This window comes from Sorex fumeus, unplaced genomic scaffold, assembly GCF_029834395.1.
Source record: "Sorex fumeus unplaced genomic scaffold, SorFum_2.1 ptg000126l, whole genome shotgun sequence".
Classification (NCBI taxonomy): domain Eukaryota; kingdom Metazoa; phylum Chordata; class Mammalia; order Eulipotyphla; family Soricidae; genus Sorex; species Sorex fumeus.
In genome coordinates, this window is record NW_026606183.1 from 6,665,903 (window position 1) to 6,679,621 (window position 13,719).

General features: G+C 57.2%; 1 protein-coding gene across 2 annotated transcripts; it reads right to left on the bottom strand.

Annotated features, from left to right (window-relative positions):
- Positions 1 to 970: 970 nt before the first annotated feature.
- On the bottom strand, positions 971 to 13,452 carry RNF40 (ring finger protein 40). 2 transcript variants are annotated; one of them, XM_056137609.1, is made up of 20 exons: positions 13,380 to 13,452; positions 13,073 to 13,271; positions 11,990 to 12,157; positions 11,723 to 11,864; positions 10,765 to 10,971; positions 10,134 to 10,255; positions 9,758 to 9,904; positions 9,595 to 9,669; positions 8,424 to 8,543; positions 8,017 to 8,196; positions 7,730 to 7,865; positions 6,760 to 6,881; positions 6,250 to 6,677; positions 6,050 to 6,167; positions 5,804 to 5,953; positions 5,402 to 5,614; positions 5,196 to 5,321; positions 4,033 to 4,173; positions 3,852 to 3,953; positions 971 to 2,140 (listed from the first exon to the last, which is right to left on the bottom strand). In XM_056137609.1, the coding sequence occupies exons 2-20, from the start codon at positions 13,199 to 13,201 to the stop codon at positions 1,964 to 1,966; spliced, it is 3,003 nt and encodes a 1,000-aa protein (XP_055993584.1). In that variant the 5' UTR covers positions 13,202 to 13,271; positions 13,380 to 13,452; the 3' UTR covers positions 971 to 1,963. The 2 variants fall into 2 exon arrangements, with proteins under 2 accessions (XP_055993584.1, XP_055993585.1); XM_056137610.1 differs by lacking the exon at positions 13,380 to 13,452 and having other exon boundaries at positions 13,073 to 13,275.
- Positions 13,453 to 13,719: the final 267 nt, after the last annotated feature.

Genomic DNA, 13,719 nt, shown 5'->3' on the forward strand with positions numbered 1-13,719 from the left:
GGGCGCTTCCTCAGCCGCCCCATGCCATCCCCAGCCACTGCTCGTGCCTCGGCCAGCGCGCCCGCCGCCGCCAGCCCCGGTCAGGAAGTGACCGTCGCCCGCGTCTCCATGTCCACTCCGACCTGGCCGGGCCATGGCAGTCCTGGGGAGTCCCCGCGGGCAGCGGACAAGGCCGCCGGCGCCCGCGAAGGCGCCGCAGCTGCTCGGATCGCGCGGTCGCCGGGGGATGCGGCTGCTGACGTCTTCGGCCACGGCCCCGACCTGAGCTCCCACCCACGGCCCCGCACAACCACGGCCAGGGCTGCCATCTGAGGACGCTCTAGCGCGCCGGCCCCACTGCCTGGGAACGTGCCAAGGCGCCAGCACCTGTTGTAATGAAGTAGCCCCTTAACGTGCCTCAATCGCTCTATCCGAGGGGGAGGGACTAGATCAGCGCGCACAACCGGGAGAACCAGTTTCTCGGTCCCCTCCGGGGGCCCCAGGCGCAAACAAGGGACCACATTTCCCAAGATGCATCTCGAGGCGTCCCATGACAGCGAGGGGCGTAGCAACCCACGCAGGGAGACCCAGATGCAAGGGCATTTCCAGGTGGGAGCAGGATGGACCAGGTGGCACCTGAGAGCTGGCCACGCCCATTCCCCTGCAGTCTACCTCAATGGGCAGTCTCTGTCCCTTAAGACCATTAAGTTTAGGTGTAACTAGGGGGTTGGTAGTGGGCTGGATAGTGTATTTCTGCTTTGAGGGGTTATACCCGGCAGTGCTGGGGGTAGGGGTGTTACTTCTTGGCTCTGCGCTCAGGAATTAGACCTAGCCACACTAGGGGGACCTTTGGGATACGGAGGATGGAATAATCCGGATCAGCAGCCCTGCCCCCTGACCTATCGCTGTGGCCCCTGGACCACATGTCATCTCTCTTCTGAGCAGGCTCTCCAGTTCACAAATTAAACTGGCCAATGCACTTGCCTGTTTATAGAGGTAGGAAGCCTGGCTACCAGGATAGCAGGCTGAGGGTTGGGTGTTTATTGTAACATTTAACAGCCTTTACAAGACATCACTGGAGCAGGAGCTGTGATCCAAAGGGATCTTGCACCATCAGCAGCTCCACTTCTCATGCCCTGGGTGCTGCTTCCACAAGCCAGAGTTGGTCTGGGCAGGCCTGCACAGGAAGCTTCACTGGCACATGCTTGTCACAGGGTGTTCGATGAAGATTTTCTACCTGGAATGATCAGAAGTTGGCCCAGTGCTACTCTGTGCCTTCGGGGAAGTTCTGCCTCCATTGCAATTAAGGCCACCAGGATCAAAGGAGTCAGGGCTGAGGACCCAGTGGCACAATGGGATTCCCAGGAAGGCAAGTGGGCTTGAGAAAAACTGGGAGGGGGCTGACTCCAAGAAACTCATTCCTGGCCTGGCACTCCCAAGACGAGAGCAAGTCTCTGCAGCAGCCAGAGTGGTCCAGAGGGAGGATGGTGCCACTACTGAGCACCTCTTTCAACTCAGCATCCAAAGCTTACCACAGTGCACAGGGGAACCCCATGGGAGGGAAGCCCTGTCTGAGCTGGGAGGAAGAGCGTCTCCCTGGGACACAGGACTGTCTCAGGCAGGAATGAGGACCCAGGTCCTCCTTGGGAGTTTGTAAGTCTGTGTATGTGTTGGGGGGTGAGGGGGAAAACAGGACACTGCAGTGGGGGAGGTGTCAAAGTCTGGAGAATTCCCCCCTAGTGCTGGCTGGGTCTGGGTTGAGAGCAGCTCCCAGGAGGCTCAGATGAGTGTTTTGTGGCCCTCAGACCTCTCATAGCCAACCTTTCTGTGGGGTGTGGCCACGAGGAAAAGATGAACTGGGCGCAGCTGAGTCCACTCCCAGAAGCATGCACTGGACTCCCCATACCAAGGGGGGGGGGGTAGGGGGACCGGGCCCACAGGGTCCACAATGGAGGGGCGGGGGCACTGCCTCCAGGTTCCAGCTTCAGCTGATGTAGACGCGGTGGAAGTCGTGGGCACCAAACGCGGCGTTGCACTTGGGGCACTTCCTCTGGCGGGCCTCATAGCGGCCCCGAACACACTCGAAGCAGAAAACGTGGAAGCACTTGGTAAGGACTGCATCCTTCTTGCGGGTGTTACAGCAGGGACAGGTCAGCCGTGCCTGGGCCGGGCAAAGGCATCAGCTGGGCGACAATCACGACAGGGCCCACACCCCACAATGACAGCAGGAGGCGATCCAGGCTAAGCTCATCACACAGCAAACTGCCTCCAAGACTCATCCAAACCCCGGGGAGTAGCCCAGCACGCTCCAAGTTAGGAAACGGGAGGTTCAGAGCCGAGTTCTCAGAACGAGAGAGCGGCAAGTGGGGAAAGTTACCCAGGAGTTCTGGGTAACTGTGTTCCTTGCCAGCTTCCTGACCTGGGCTCGGCCGGAGCTGCTCTGCCGTGGGGCTTCAATTTGCTACTCTGGCCCCTGACAAAAACCCACTCCTGGCTGAGGCTGACCTCTCTCCCTGCCCAGTCATGGCTGGGTGTGCAGTGCCACCAGACCCTCTGGGTCCCCACAGCCACTCCTCTTCACAAAGGCTTTACCAGCCAGCCCCAGAGCTGCTTTTGGGTCTCACCTCCAAAGCATTTCTTCACTTCAGCATTGCCCAATATCTCTCCTTGGCCCTAAATCTGCCTGGAATCTCAGCTGACGGCCTCAGAATCAAATCAGCCCCAAGATCTCAGAGCACCTGACAGGCTCCAAAGGTCTCTCAAAACTCTCCTGTACTCCCATGGCTGCCTCTGCCTCGCTAAGGCTAAAAGGCTTCAGAGGGTCTCAGTGTACTGGGTGGGCGCTGCTGGATCTGACCCTGGAACCATACCCGCACTCCCACGGCTGCTCCAGAAGTCAGGGGGCCTCTGCAGCTGCCTCAGCTTGCACCTTCTTAAAAGTCGCCCCTCCACCACATCATCTCCCTACACCGTTCTCTGGCCCTTCTGTTCGCTTCCGTTCATCAGGCCTTACTCACCGAGTGTGCTGAAGGAGAATGGTTCCCTATCCCTTTCTCAAGCCCCAGAGCCTCTGTGTGTGTGTGTGTGTGTGTGTAGTTTCTACACCCACCTCTGGAATATGGGTGTATGTACAGAGTGAGCTGTAGTTTGTACCCCTGCCCCCGGAATATGGATGTATATAGGGGTGTGTGTGCATGCGCTGTGAGCTGCAGTTTCTGCCCCTGCCCTCGTAGCAGTCCTTTCACTGCAGTGCCTTCCCAGCCAGCCTCCCAGAGAACCTTAGGCCCCTCCTTCTCCACCTCCTGTAAAGTCTCAATCCTCCTGTCACTGCCACGGACTCCATTTCTCACGCTAGGAATCTAGTTCTCAGCATTTACCTCCTACCACACATTCAGTTCATCCCTGGCGCCTGCGTGCAGCAGGCCATGAAACCCGTGCTGTCCACTCACCGGCACCCAGCTCTCTGCTGTGCCGCTCTCTGAACTCAGGGCCCCCTTTGCCCTGGACCCCATTCTTCACAGGGCTACTGCTTCTGGAAAGCTTGCTAACCCGAGATCTGGGTGAAGGGCCAGCTGAGCTCCCACAGCGACGCTGCCCTTTTGTCATCCACTGCCCATCAATTCCAGAGGGAGAACATGTGCCTCTGCCAACAGTTTCAAGAGAGCCAAGGAGGCTGAGACGGCCTCCCACACCCAGCCAGGTCCTGTGGCTGGCCTGTGGTACTTAGCACACTTGGTCAGCGGACTCCCCACAGCCAGGGATCTGCCCACCCCCCCATTGCACCTGAGGGGTCCCCAGACTACCCCCGAAGATTCTCACTAGCCCCCTAAGAGTCCTACGTTGACGGGACACGACTCAGTCGGACGCCCCACCTTGTACTCCTTGATCTCTTCCTGGAGGATTTCGTCGGCATCTGCGTAAACCTCTACCTTCCTCTGCTTCTCCAGCTTGCGCCGCAGCCGTGAGATGTCCTCCTGCGGCCAGAGGGGACGCGGCTGAGTGCGGGGGCAACCTCGTAGGGGCCCTGAGCCCGCGCCTGCCCTCGCCACGCACCTGGGCCCTCTTGAGGTTGAAGCTCTCCTTCTCCCGGGCCGCCCTGCTCTCCGCCAGGCAGGGCTGGATCTCTCGCAGCCGTGTCTGCACGTGCTCCAACTGCACCTTCAGGTCCTCAGCCAGCTGCGCGGCTTCCACAGCCTGTGGCGGCAGGAGGGAGGGTGGGAGTTCCCTGAGCTGGAGCCGGGCCGCAGGCTTCACCCGACAGTCCTGCTGTGCCGCGTCCTGTGCTGAGCCCTGCAGCTCGCTTTACATACTGACCCCTGCAGTCCTCTCAGGACACTCCCAAGGTCTCCTCCTGAGAGACCATCTCCTATTCTCCTTCCCTCAGGAGACAACAGGAACAGCATTTTGGGACTGGAGTGACAGTACAGTGATAGGGCGTTTGCCTTGCACGCAGGCGACCCAGGATTGATCCCCGGCACCCCAGGGTTCCCCAAGCACCACCAGAAGTAATTCCTGAGTGCAGAGCCAGGAGTAACCCGTGCATCATGGGGTATGACCCAAAAAGTCAAAAAAAAAAAAAAAAAAGAAAGAAAAAGGAAAACCATTTACCATTTCACTCAGCCCCTTAAAATTGAAATTGGCAGTTCCAACTCCTGGTGGAGCCTTCATGTTCCCAGGGGCTTCCCAACACCCAGGCGGCCCTGCCACCCCACCAGGCCTTGAATGGACTGGCTTCAGAACAAATAAGGGAAAGATGGAAATCAGTGGTAACCCTGAGACTTCAGAGCAAGATATTTCTTATATTTCTCCTTTTCCTCATGGGGTGCAGTGACCACTAGCAGTGCTGGGGGATGAATCCGGCCTGGCAACATGCAAGTCAGTGTTTGCCTGCTGTACTAGCTCTCTGGCCCCACGCTTTTTAGATTTAACGTAACTTTGTGAGAGACCACCCCTCATTCTACAGCTAATCAGTGCGGTGGATCAGAATAAGGGTATGCAACCCGGAGCCAAGGAGACTTGACCCCAAAACCCACGTCACTCTTCCTGGAAGAAAATTAACTGACCCCCTTACAGCTGTTTCTTCATTTACAAAAGTGAACCTAAGATTATGGTGAGACTGAAATGGGACCAGCACAGACATGGCCCTCAGCATGGGGACTGGGACAAAGCAAGTGCGACCTGCTTCGTATTCCTAGAGGAGCCACCCTTGGCCTCACCTTCCTCTTGTTGAGCTCCAGGGCCTGGCTGCGCAGTGTCAGCTCCTTCTCCACCCCGCCAAGGCTGCCCTGCAAGGCCCGTTCTTTCTCCTCGAGCTTCTGCACGGTCAGCAGCTGGGCATCCACCTGAGGGCAGGGCGGGACTCAGGGCAGGGGTGCCTCCTGTCCCTCCCCAGCTCACCCCTGTGAGTCCACAGTGGTCCTACCTGGGACTTGAGGCCCAGAACCTGCTCTCCCAGCTCGTCCTTCTCCTCACGCAGCAGCTTGTGGATCTGGTTGGCCTTGATCCTCTCTGACATCAGCTTGAAGTTGGCATCATCCTTCTCCCGCAACTGCTGCAGGAGCCGCCCGTTCTGCTCCTGCATGTCCTCGAAAGCCTGCCCGGTCACGTCCATCTCCGAGAGCAGAGCCTCTTCCTCCTGCAGCAGGTGTGCAGAGACGGGGACTGTGGTCAGGGAATGGGCTGACCCTGGGGGGGGGGGGGGGCAGGGGGCAAACACGGCTGAGCCACAGGTGGGCCCAGGACCACTGGCCGGAAGCACCCATGGGGAACTGGAGGGACCCCCCCCCCCCCACTTGGAAGGAAGGGGCTAGAAAGGGGCCAGTACCTGCTTGGTGGCCCCCAGCTTCCGCTGCAGGTGTTCGATCTGCTCCTCCGCCTGCCGGATGCGCCGCAGGGCATCCTCATCTGCGATCTTCTTGCTCTCCCTGCGATCCCTCTCCTCCAGCTCCCGGATGCGTCCCCGCAGCTCATCCACCTGCGGCAGTGGTGAAGCTGTCACTGCTTCTGGCCACCTGGGAGCTGTACTCTGAGGCAACCTCTGCGTCTCACCCAGGGCCCTACCTGCCCTCACCTCAGCCTTGGCCTTGCGTTCAGCCGCCATGAGCTGCACCTTGTCCCGCTGCTCCTTGGGCGCCGACTTGTACATGTCTAGCAGCAGTTTCATCTCCTTCTGGCTTTCCTGGGCCTTCCTGGGCAGGCACAGAGGAGGGCGTGGTGAGCAGAGCTGGGGGGCGGCCTGGCAGGGGCGGGAAGACGGGACTCGGGTCTCACTTGAGCTCTGCTCGGAGGCCTTTGAGGAGTTCCGACTCCTTCCTTTTGGCCTCCTCCATCTTGGCCTTCTCCCGATCAGCTCGTGACAGGACTGGTGCTGCCAGCGGGGCTCCCAGGCCGGGCCCTTCCCGCTCCCGGAGCTCCCGCTTGGGCCTGGCCTCAGGTTCTCGGGGCCGTGAGGAGGGTCCCTGGGGGCCAGGGGTGACGACCTGGGGGTCTTCCTCAGGAGGGGGCAGCTCCTCCTTCTTCACCGATGAGGTAGCAGTGGCAGTGGCAGGCACGGCCACCAATTCCTTCCTGTTGTCGGGGGCACCCACTGGGCCTGGCCCACCCTCTTCTTTCCCTGGAGCTGGAGTACTGAGTGTAGAGTCATCTGGGGGGACCACATTGGGGATGGAGTGGGCAGAGCCGCTGGCCTGGGCCCGGAGCTGCAAAGACAGAGAACAAGGCTGAGGCACGGCGGGGTCTCTGGAGCCTGGTGAAGATGCTTCCCGAGCGGCCCTTTCTCACTTTGCCGATCTCAGCCTGGACTTCCCGCAGCTTCCGCTTGTAGCGCTGGGCATCCCCCTTCAGCTGATGGTTATGGTTTTGGAGACTACTGATCAGGTGACGCATCTCCCGATTGATGGGCCCTGGGAAGGAGCGGGAGTTAGGGGGCTGGCTGGCCTCCAGCTTGGCCCGACTCTTCAGCGGAAAAGAGAACAAGCAGAGTCTTTTGCATTACAGAGGGAAACTGAGGCTTGAAAGCAATCTCGCCTGACAGCGATTCAAATAAAAGAAACTGGACTATCATTTCTGCTACTGTAGATTTCTCAAATATTTCCGTTTCTTCCAATGCACATAATCAACACACACAAAAGTTAAGTCTCCTCCTGCTAGTACAGTGGGAAGGGCGCTTGCCTTGCAGGCAGGCGAACCAGGGTTTGATCCCCATTCCTTTTGGTCCCCTGAACCCCGAGTCAGGAGAAAGCCCTGAGCACCACTGGTGTGGCCCAAAATCCAAAACAAAAAGTCTATTTAAATTAGCTCCTGGCCCCTAATCCAATATCGCAACACCCTTTCTCCTAGTCCTATTTTCCTTCCCTGCTTTATTGGTCTCTGTTGGTGTTCAACCTTCTGCAGCTCCTCTACCCCCACTCTGCTCTGCTCTGCCAGTCAAGGTTGTGTTCATTCACTGGCTTCATCCCAAAGCACAAGGCAGGGCCTGCTTGTGGGGAGGGGGGTGGAGCTCTTGTGAAGTATCTCAGAGACCCTAGGATGCCAGAGAACCTCAGGTGGGGGTAACGCCTGGCTGACCTAGCTAAGCCTGCATTGCTGCCACAACAGGCAGTGACCACTGGGTGCCTCTGAGCTGGGTTCTGAGGTCCCGTTCTCAACAGGGCAATGAGGCACTGGGACCTCTCAGTCTGACAAGTGACCATCCCACGCAGCGCCCAGCAGTCCCAGGTGAGGCCCAGCTTCGGCCCTTCTTCAGACATACCTGCCTGCTCATTAGCTGCCAGGTTCTGTTCAAACTCGATGCGCAGCATCTCATACTCCTTGCGTACCTGGGCCAGTGTATCCTCCAGCTGGATAACTTCTGTGCGCAGCTTCTTCTGTAGCCCCAGCTCATCGCTCTGCAGGGTGACGCATTAAGGACTCATGCAGCATGAGGACCCATTCCTCCTCCTGCCCCCCAGGGAGGCTAAGGGACTAGGAAGACTATCCCCAAGGGATCCTGGCAGGCAAGCAGAGCCTCTGAAGCCACCACCCAGTCCCAGGTCACACCTCCATGTGCTCGATGTGCCGTAGATGGGAATTCTTGGTGGCCAGCAGTAGCCCCCGGGCCTCGTCCAGCTGGGTCTTCACTTGCAGAGACTCGTTGTAGAGAAGCGAGAACTGGGCCTGCAGCATGCGGTACTCCCCTGTCTCCCGAACCACCTCCTCGGGAAGGCTCCGCAGGGCCACCTGGCGACGCCCAAATGTGATCAGCAATCTGGGGGCCAAGCTTTGTCAGCAGGAGCCCTGTCCCTGTCCCCAGCACCACCTCATTCCCCAAGCACCGTGGGAGTGGGACTACCCGCCCCAGCCAACCAGAAAACAAAACAAAACAAAACATCCCCTTAAAGAGATCAGCAAGAGGACACAGGGCTGAAGCTGACACTTGCGGGCAGACTCAGGCCCTCCCAGCCCACCTTGAGACGCTCATTAGTCCGCACAGCCCCTTGGAGTTCGGCCTGCAACTTCTCCAGCTCTGCCATGCGGCTGTTGGCCAATTCCTGGTTTTCTTCCAACTCCGCATTCAGCATCTCAAACTATGGAGTGGGAAACGTCATGGGACCCAGGGACAGGAGGACGCACGCTCCTTCAAACCTTCCAAGTTACAATTTACTCCACCAAGTTTCTTGACATAAGACAACAATGAGGGCCAGGGATGGGGCTCTGGCTGGGGCACGTGCCTTACAAGTGTGAGTTCCTGAGGTCTGATCCCCGGCACTACCAAAATAACACCCCCCCACCCCTGAAAGGGCCCTCTGGAGGAGAGTCAGATGACATGGTGCTTTCTCTGCAAGCAGGCAACCCTGGCATCCCATATGGTCTCCCAAGCTTGCAAGGGGTGATCCCTAAGGGCAGAGCCAGGAGTAAGCTCCAAAACCAAAACCACCCCCCCTCCCCACCGACAATGATGGATTCTGGAGCCCCACCCAGCACTCTCCTGGTTCATGGGTAAGTGGGAGAAAATTCAACTCCGCGCATTCAATACTAGAACCAGGGCTGTTGACAGAAGGCAGTGGGGCCCGTGGTGGAAGCCTTGGTAGCAGGCTGAAGTGTCGCAGCTTTGTGTGGAGGCTTTGCCTCCAAGGCTGGGGGCACCTGCCTCAGTCCTCACGACTTGCCAGGCTCCCATCCCTGTTGTTCCCTTGTATCACAGGGGTACAGCATCAACGACATGCAGTGACCAAGAAATGAGAAAACAAACGCGGAACGAACAGCAAGGTATGATGAGATGTACCCTGCAGTGAGGTCCGCCTGCCACCTGGCTGAGATGCCAACCAAACCCAACACAGCTCTAGCACTGCCTCCCATGCTTTCCCTTGTGGCGGCATCATCCACCGATGGACACGTTTACTCGTAGCTTCCCTGTTTCCTTGGTCAGAATCCTCATGGAAGTTCTCATTTTTGCCCGTTTTGTCCCCCAAATCTGCTTCTTAGCACAGTGCCTAGGACCTGGCTAGTGTCCAGCAATGACTGATTATATGGAACAGAGCAGCACAGCTGACGGGGAAGAGCCTTGAGTCAGTCCTTTAATTTGAAGGGAATCTCCGAGGAACAGAAAGGCGGGGCTGGAAGCACGGGCCTCCTTACCTTTTGCATGCTGAGTGTGATCTGGCCCCCCTGGAAGCCCGAGGAGCTCCCCGACACATAGTAGCCAGAGTTGAGCTGTGGAGAAAATGTACAAACAAGAGGGCGTGGAGGGGTGAAGGCAGGACCCCGAGCCTGGCTCCATCTGACCCTGCACCCTGCCCACCTGCTCCAAGGCCTCTGCCAGGTGCTTATTGAGCTTCTGCTCACGCTTGCGCAGCTTTTCAATGTCCCACTGCAGGTCCTCTACTGTGGTCTCCATCTCCAGCACCTTCGTTTCGGATGATGTCACCTTGTCTTGGAGCTCTGAGTACTAGCACAACGAGAGGGGCAAACACTTAAAGGAGGGACCTTTCCCTGTCCCATTTATCTCGGGTGGGTTGGGGGGCTTAGAGCTACAAGCTACTGTGATCCCTGGCAATGGTTGGGGGACCCTTTGCTGTGCCAGGGATCTAACCAGAGTCTGTCACCCACAATAGAAGGGCCTTACTTCCAGGTCCCTACCCTGCTACTATTCTCAGGCCCTAAAGTCCAATTCCTACCTCCAGTGAGATGCGGTGGTGCTTCTCCTGTAGCTGGGTGGCCAGGTCCTGTAGTCGCCGGTTCTCACGGCCCAGCTCACGGGTGCGTATCCGAGCTCCCTCACCAGGAGGTTCGCTGTCCCCTGGGAAGGGTGTAGGTTAAATCACCCTCAAAGCAGTGGGGCAAAGTCGGAACAACCCAGGAAGTAGCTGCGCACCCAGCAGTACCCACTAGCCCTCTCCTCAGTTTCCCAGGACAAAGGCGGGAGTCTTGATCCCCCATACAAAGAAGGAATCAGCTTGGAGGAAAGTACAGAGTGCGCGGCTAGACTGACAGAATTAAGCCTAAGAGAAGCCTGTCTGGCAGCAAGAAGATCTGAGCACCTACTGCTGTGCCCCAAAGAGCAGCAGTTGCCACTGACATCTGTGCCAAGTGCTTCAACAAGGTCACCAGCAAAAAAGGTAGTGGGTCCATCTGGATCACACCAACAACTTCCTCCACTCACTGCTCTAGGGCAACTTCAGGAATCACAGAGACCACCTCAACCCTTTTCCTGAGAATGTGGCTGACTTACTGGGGATCCTGGGCTGACCATACCAACAAAGCAGCAAATGGAAACAGGCCTCTCTGAGGATGGGATGAAGAACTAACCTCGGCTGTACACTCGCTGACACAGTTCCTCCACCCGGCGCTGCAGACAGTCTGAGGCCTCTACGACACGGGACACCGCTGCCTTGGAGAATTCCATACGGCCCTGCAGCTGCAGCTCTACCTCCTCGCTACTGCTGGCACCCAAGGCCACCACAAAAGCCAATGCTGGCTCGCTGAGCGGGGGCCGCAGCTGCACAGGCAGGGCATCTGGGAGGAAGGGACAGAGTCTCATAAGGGTAAAAGCAACGGTGCCCACAACTGCTCCGGACAGAATTCTTCGACATTAGCGGATCTGCGCCATCAACATCACAGCTGCTATTATCCCTATTTCGAAAATGAAACATCTGAGGGGAGGGGGTGTAATTTCCTCACGGCCACAGAGGTACCAGATCACAGCCTCGTATAAGTTGTGTCTGCCTTCCCATTTAAATCAAATTTCCTCTCAAGGATTCTTTAAACTTTTTTGGGCAGCGTCAGAGGGAAAACCCACGGTCTCATATATGCAAGACCAGTGCTCTATTGCTGAACCCCATACCTCCCTTGCCAACCCCAAAACTCAGAGAGGATAAGCATTTCCTTCCTGATGGCAGAATTTCTTTTGACTTCTTTTTTTGTGACCTGCTTGAAGTGTAGACCAGTGCCAGGTACATAATCAACAATACGAGTACCTTTTTTTGGCTTTTTGGGTCACACCGGCGATGCACAGGGGTTACTCCTGGCTCATGCACTCAGGAATAACTCCTGGCGGTGCTTGGGGTACCATGTGGGATGCTGGGAATTGAACCCGGGTTGGCCGCGTGCAAGGCAAATACCCTACTCACTGTGCTACTGCTCCAGCCCCATGAGTACTTTGCAAAATTGAGACAAGTGTTACAACATGAATTACACTACACACACTTGAATTCCATAACCTGAGTTCTTCCTCCACTACCCAAACACAAAAGGACTCTGGTCCTACCCCTCAGTTCCGACGTCCCTGGTTCTGTGAGAGGAGTTTCGTCATGCATTGGCCCCTCCTGCGTTCCAGGCACCTCTGTCCCTGAAGACATCTCTCCCTGGTTTTCATGGTGTCGGAGAAGGGTTTCCACAGTTTCATCTAGCTGAAGAAAAAAGCACCAAGAGTGTTACCGATTCCTCAGTGCTTTCCCCGAGGCCTTTCCCAGCAGAGTAATCTGAGGACCAGCAGCTGGGTGCGGGCTGGTGGCAGGAAAGCAGAGGTCTCCACCTGGGCCCAGTAGCGATTGACAATGAGGAGTGTGGCGTCATCAGTTGCCTGCCGCTTCTCCAGCTTCTCAATCCGTTCTCGGAGCTCATCTTCACAAGCTTGTCGCTGCTCCAAGCGCTCGGCTAGTTTCTTGTTCTTGAATTGCAGGACCTTTAAGTCCATCTCCTCCTACCAAGGAACAAAGGAGGCCAGGGAAAGGATCAAAGGCGACCCTCCAAAAACCAATCACAGGGGGCTGGAGTGATAGCAGATCGGGTAGGGCATTTGCCTTACACGGGGCTGGCCCGAGTTTAATCCCTGGCATCCCATATGGTCCCCTGAGCACCGCCAGGAGTAATTCCTAAGTGCACTGCCAGGTGTGACCCAAAAAAGCAAAACAAACAAAAAAACAAAAACAAAAAAAACAATCACAGGGGCTGAAGTGATAGTACAGTGAGTAAGACGCCTGCCTTGCAGCAGTTGATTGAGGTTTAATCCCGGGCATCCCGTATGATCCCCTGGACATGGCCAGGGATGATTCCTGTGTAAGCCCTGAACAATACCCAGTGTGCCCCCTCAAACCCAATCAAACTAAATAAACAATCAACCACAAAGGAGAGCAAGTGGAATGTATGGGAAAACGGACTTTCCCCTAGCTAACTATGGACACGGATTTGTTTTTGGTTTACACCAGCTGTGTCCAGGTGTTCCGTGCCCCGGGGTCACCCTAGACAGAATTCAGGGAAACAAATGCAGTACCAGGGACTGAACTGAGGACGGCTGCATGCAATGTAAGCGCTTTAACCCCTGTACTATCTCTCCGGTCCAATAACACAATTTAATGAAGCCCCAACCCCCGCAGAGGCAGCCACTTGGCTGTGACAGGGTCACGGTCCGTTTCTGCCTCCTCCTCTTGGTCTTTGACAAGCCACACGCCCTCTGGGAACCTGTATCCCTATCTGGAAAGGGAAGTCAGGCATGGTCTCTGCTTCCTTCCATAGCGTTCCGTAAAGTGGATCTCGATAAGCTGGGCGCAGGGAATGAGGTTGTGGACGACTTGAGCGGACAACGGTGATGGGAGCCTGGCTTTGGGAAACCACGAACCGTGGAGGAGATGCCTCCGAGGCGAATGGGTTCTATGAGGGTGGTTGTGGTCTTTTCCTCGCGGCTCAGCTTCTCTGGGGGACCCGAGCCCCCATCGCCGGCGGCGCGTTTGTTGCCGAACCCAGACATGGCCGAAGCGGACAGAAACCGTGCAGGGTCTCCTGAGACGTCAGGAAGGCGGCGGCGGCACTTCCGTCACCTGCAGAAGACAGAAAGCAGAAATAAAGAGCAGGCGGTGCTCGGTGGCCCCAAAGCGCCACTGCACCACCCTGCGGGGTCTCGCCCACATCAGCCCCGGGACCCTCACCCGCAGCAGACTCAGCCCAGTGCCGCCATCTTGGGCTCTACCGGACGTCACCGGACCGCGGTGCAGTGCGCAGGCGCCAGGGACGGAGCCGGAAGTGGCGAAACCTCTGCATTTCCTGTTTCGATTGGTTGCGCTTTATCCCGCCTCTGACGTTCCGGCTGGCTTTTTCTTCGTGTGCCCCCTCTTCTCTCCGTGATTGGCCAGAAGGCAGTTCCCATGGTAACCCAACCACACTTTCCAACCTTGCTGACGCCGCCCGCTTCCTGCTCGCAACTTGGAAGCGAGGGACGGACGGGGGCGGCCTGCAGCCGGTTACGCATGCGCATTCCCCCCTCTCTGA

What these genes read in the sequence shown, in the direction of transcription:
- RNF40 (XM_056137609.1), bottom strand. Translation starts at nt 13,201, where the DNA reads ATGTCTGGGTTCGGCAACAAACGCGCCGCCGGCGATGGGGGCTCGGGT. An exon ending in ACCACCGCATCTCACTGGAG is followed by an intron (nt 9,905 to 10,133) that starts GTAGGAATTGGA and finishes TCGTTGTGCTAG; the next exon opens with TACTCAGAGCTCCAAGACAA. An exon ending in TCAACCTCAAGAGGGCCCAG is followed by an intron (nt 3,954 to 4,032) that starts GTGCGTGGCGAG and finishes CTCTGGCCGCAG; the next exon opens with GAGGACATCTCACGGCTGCG.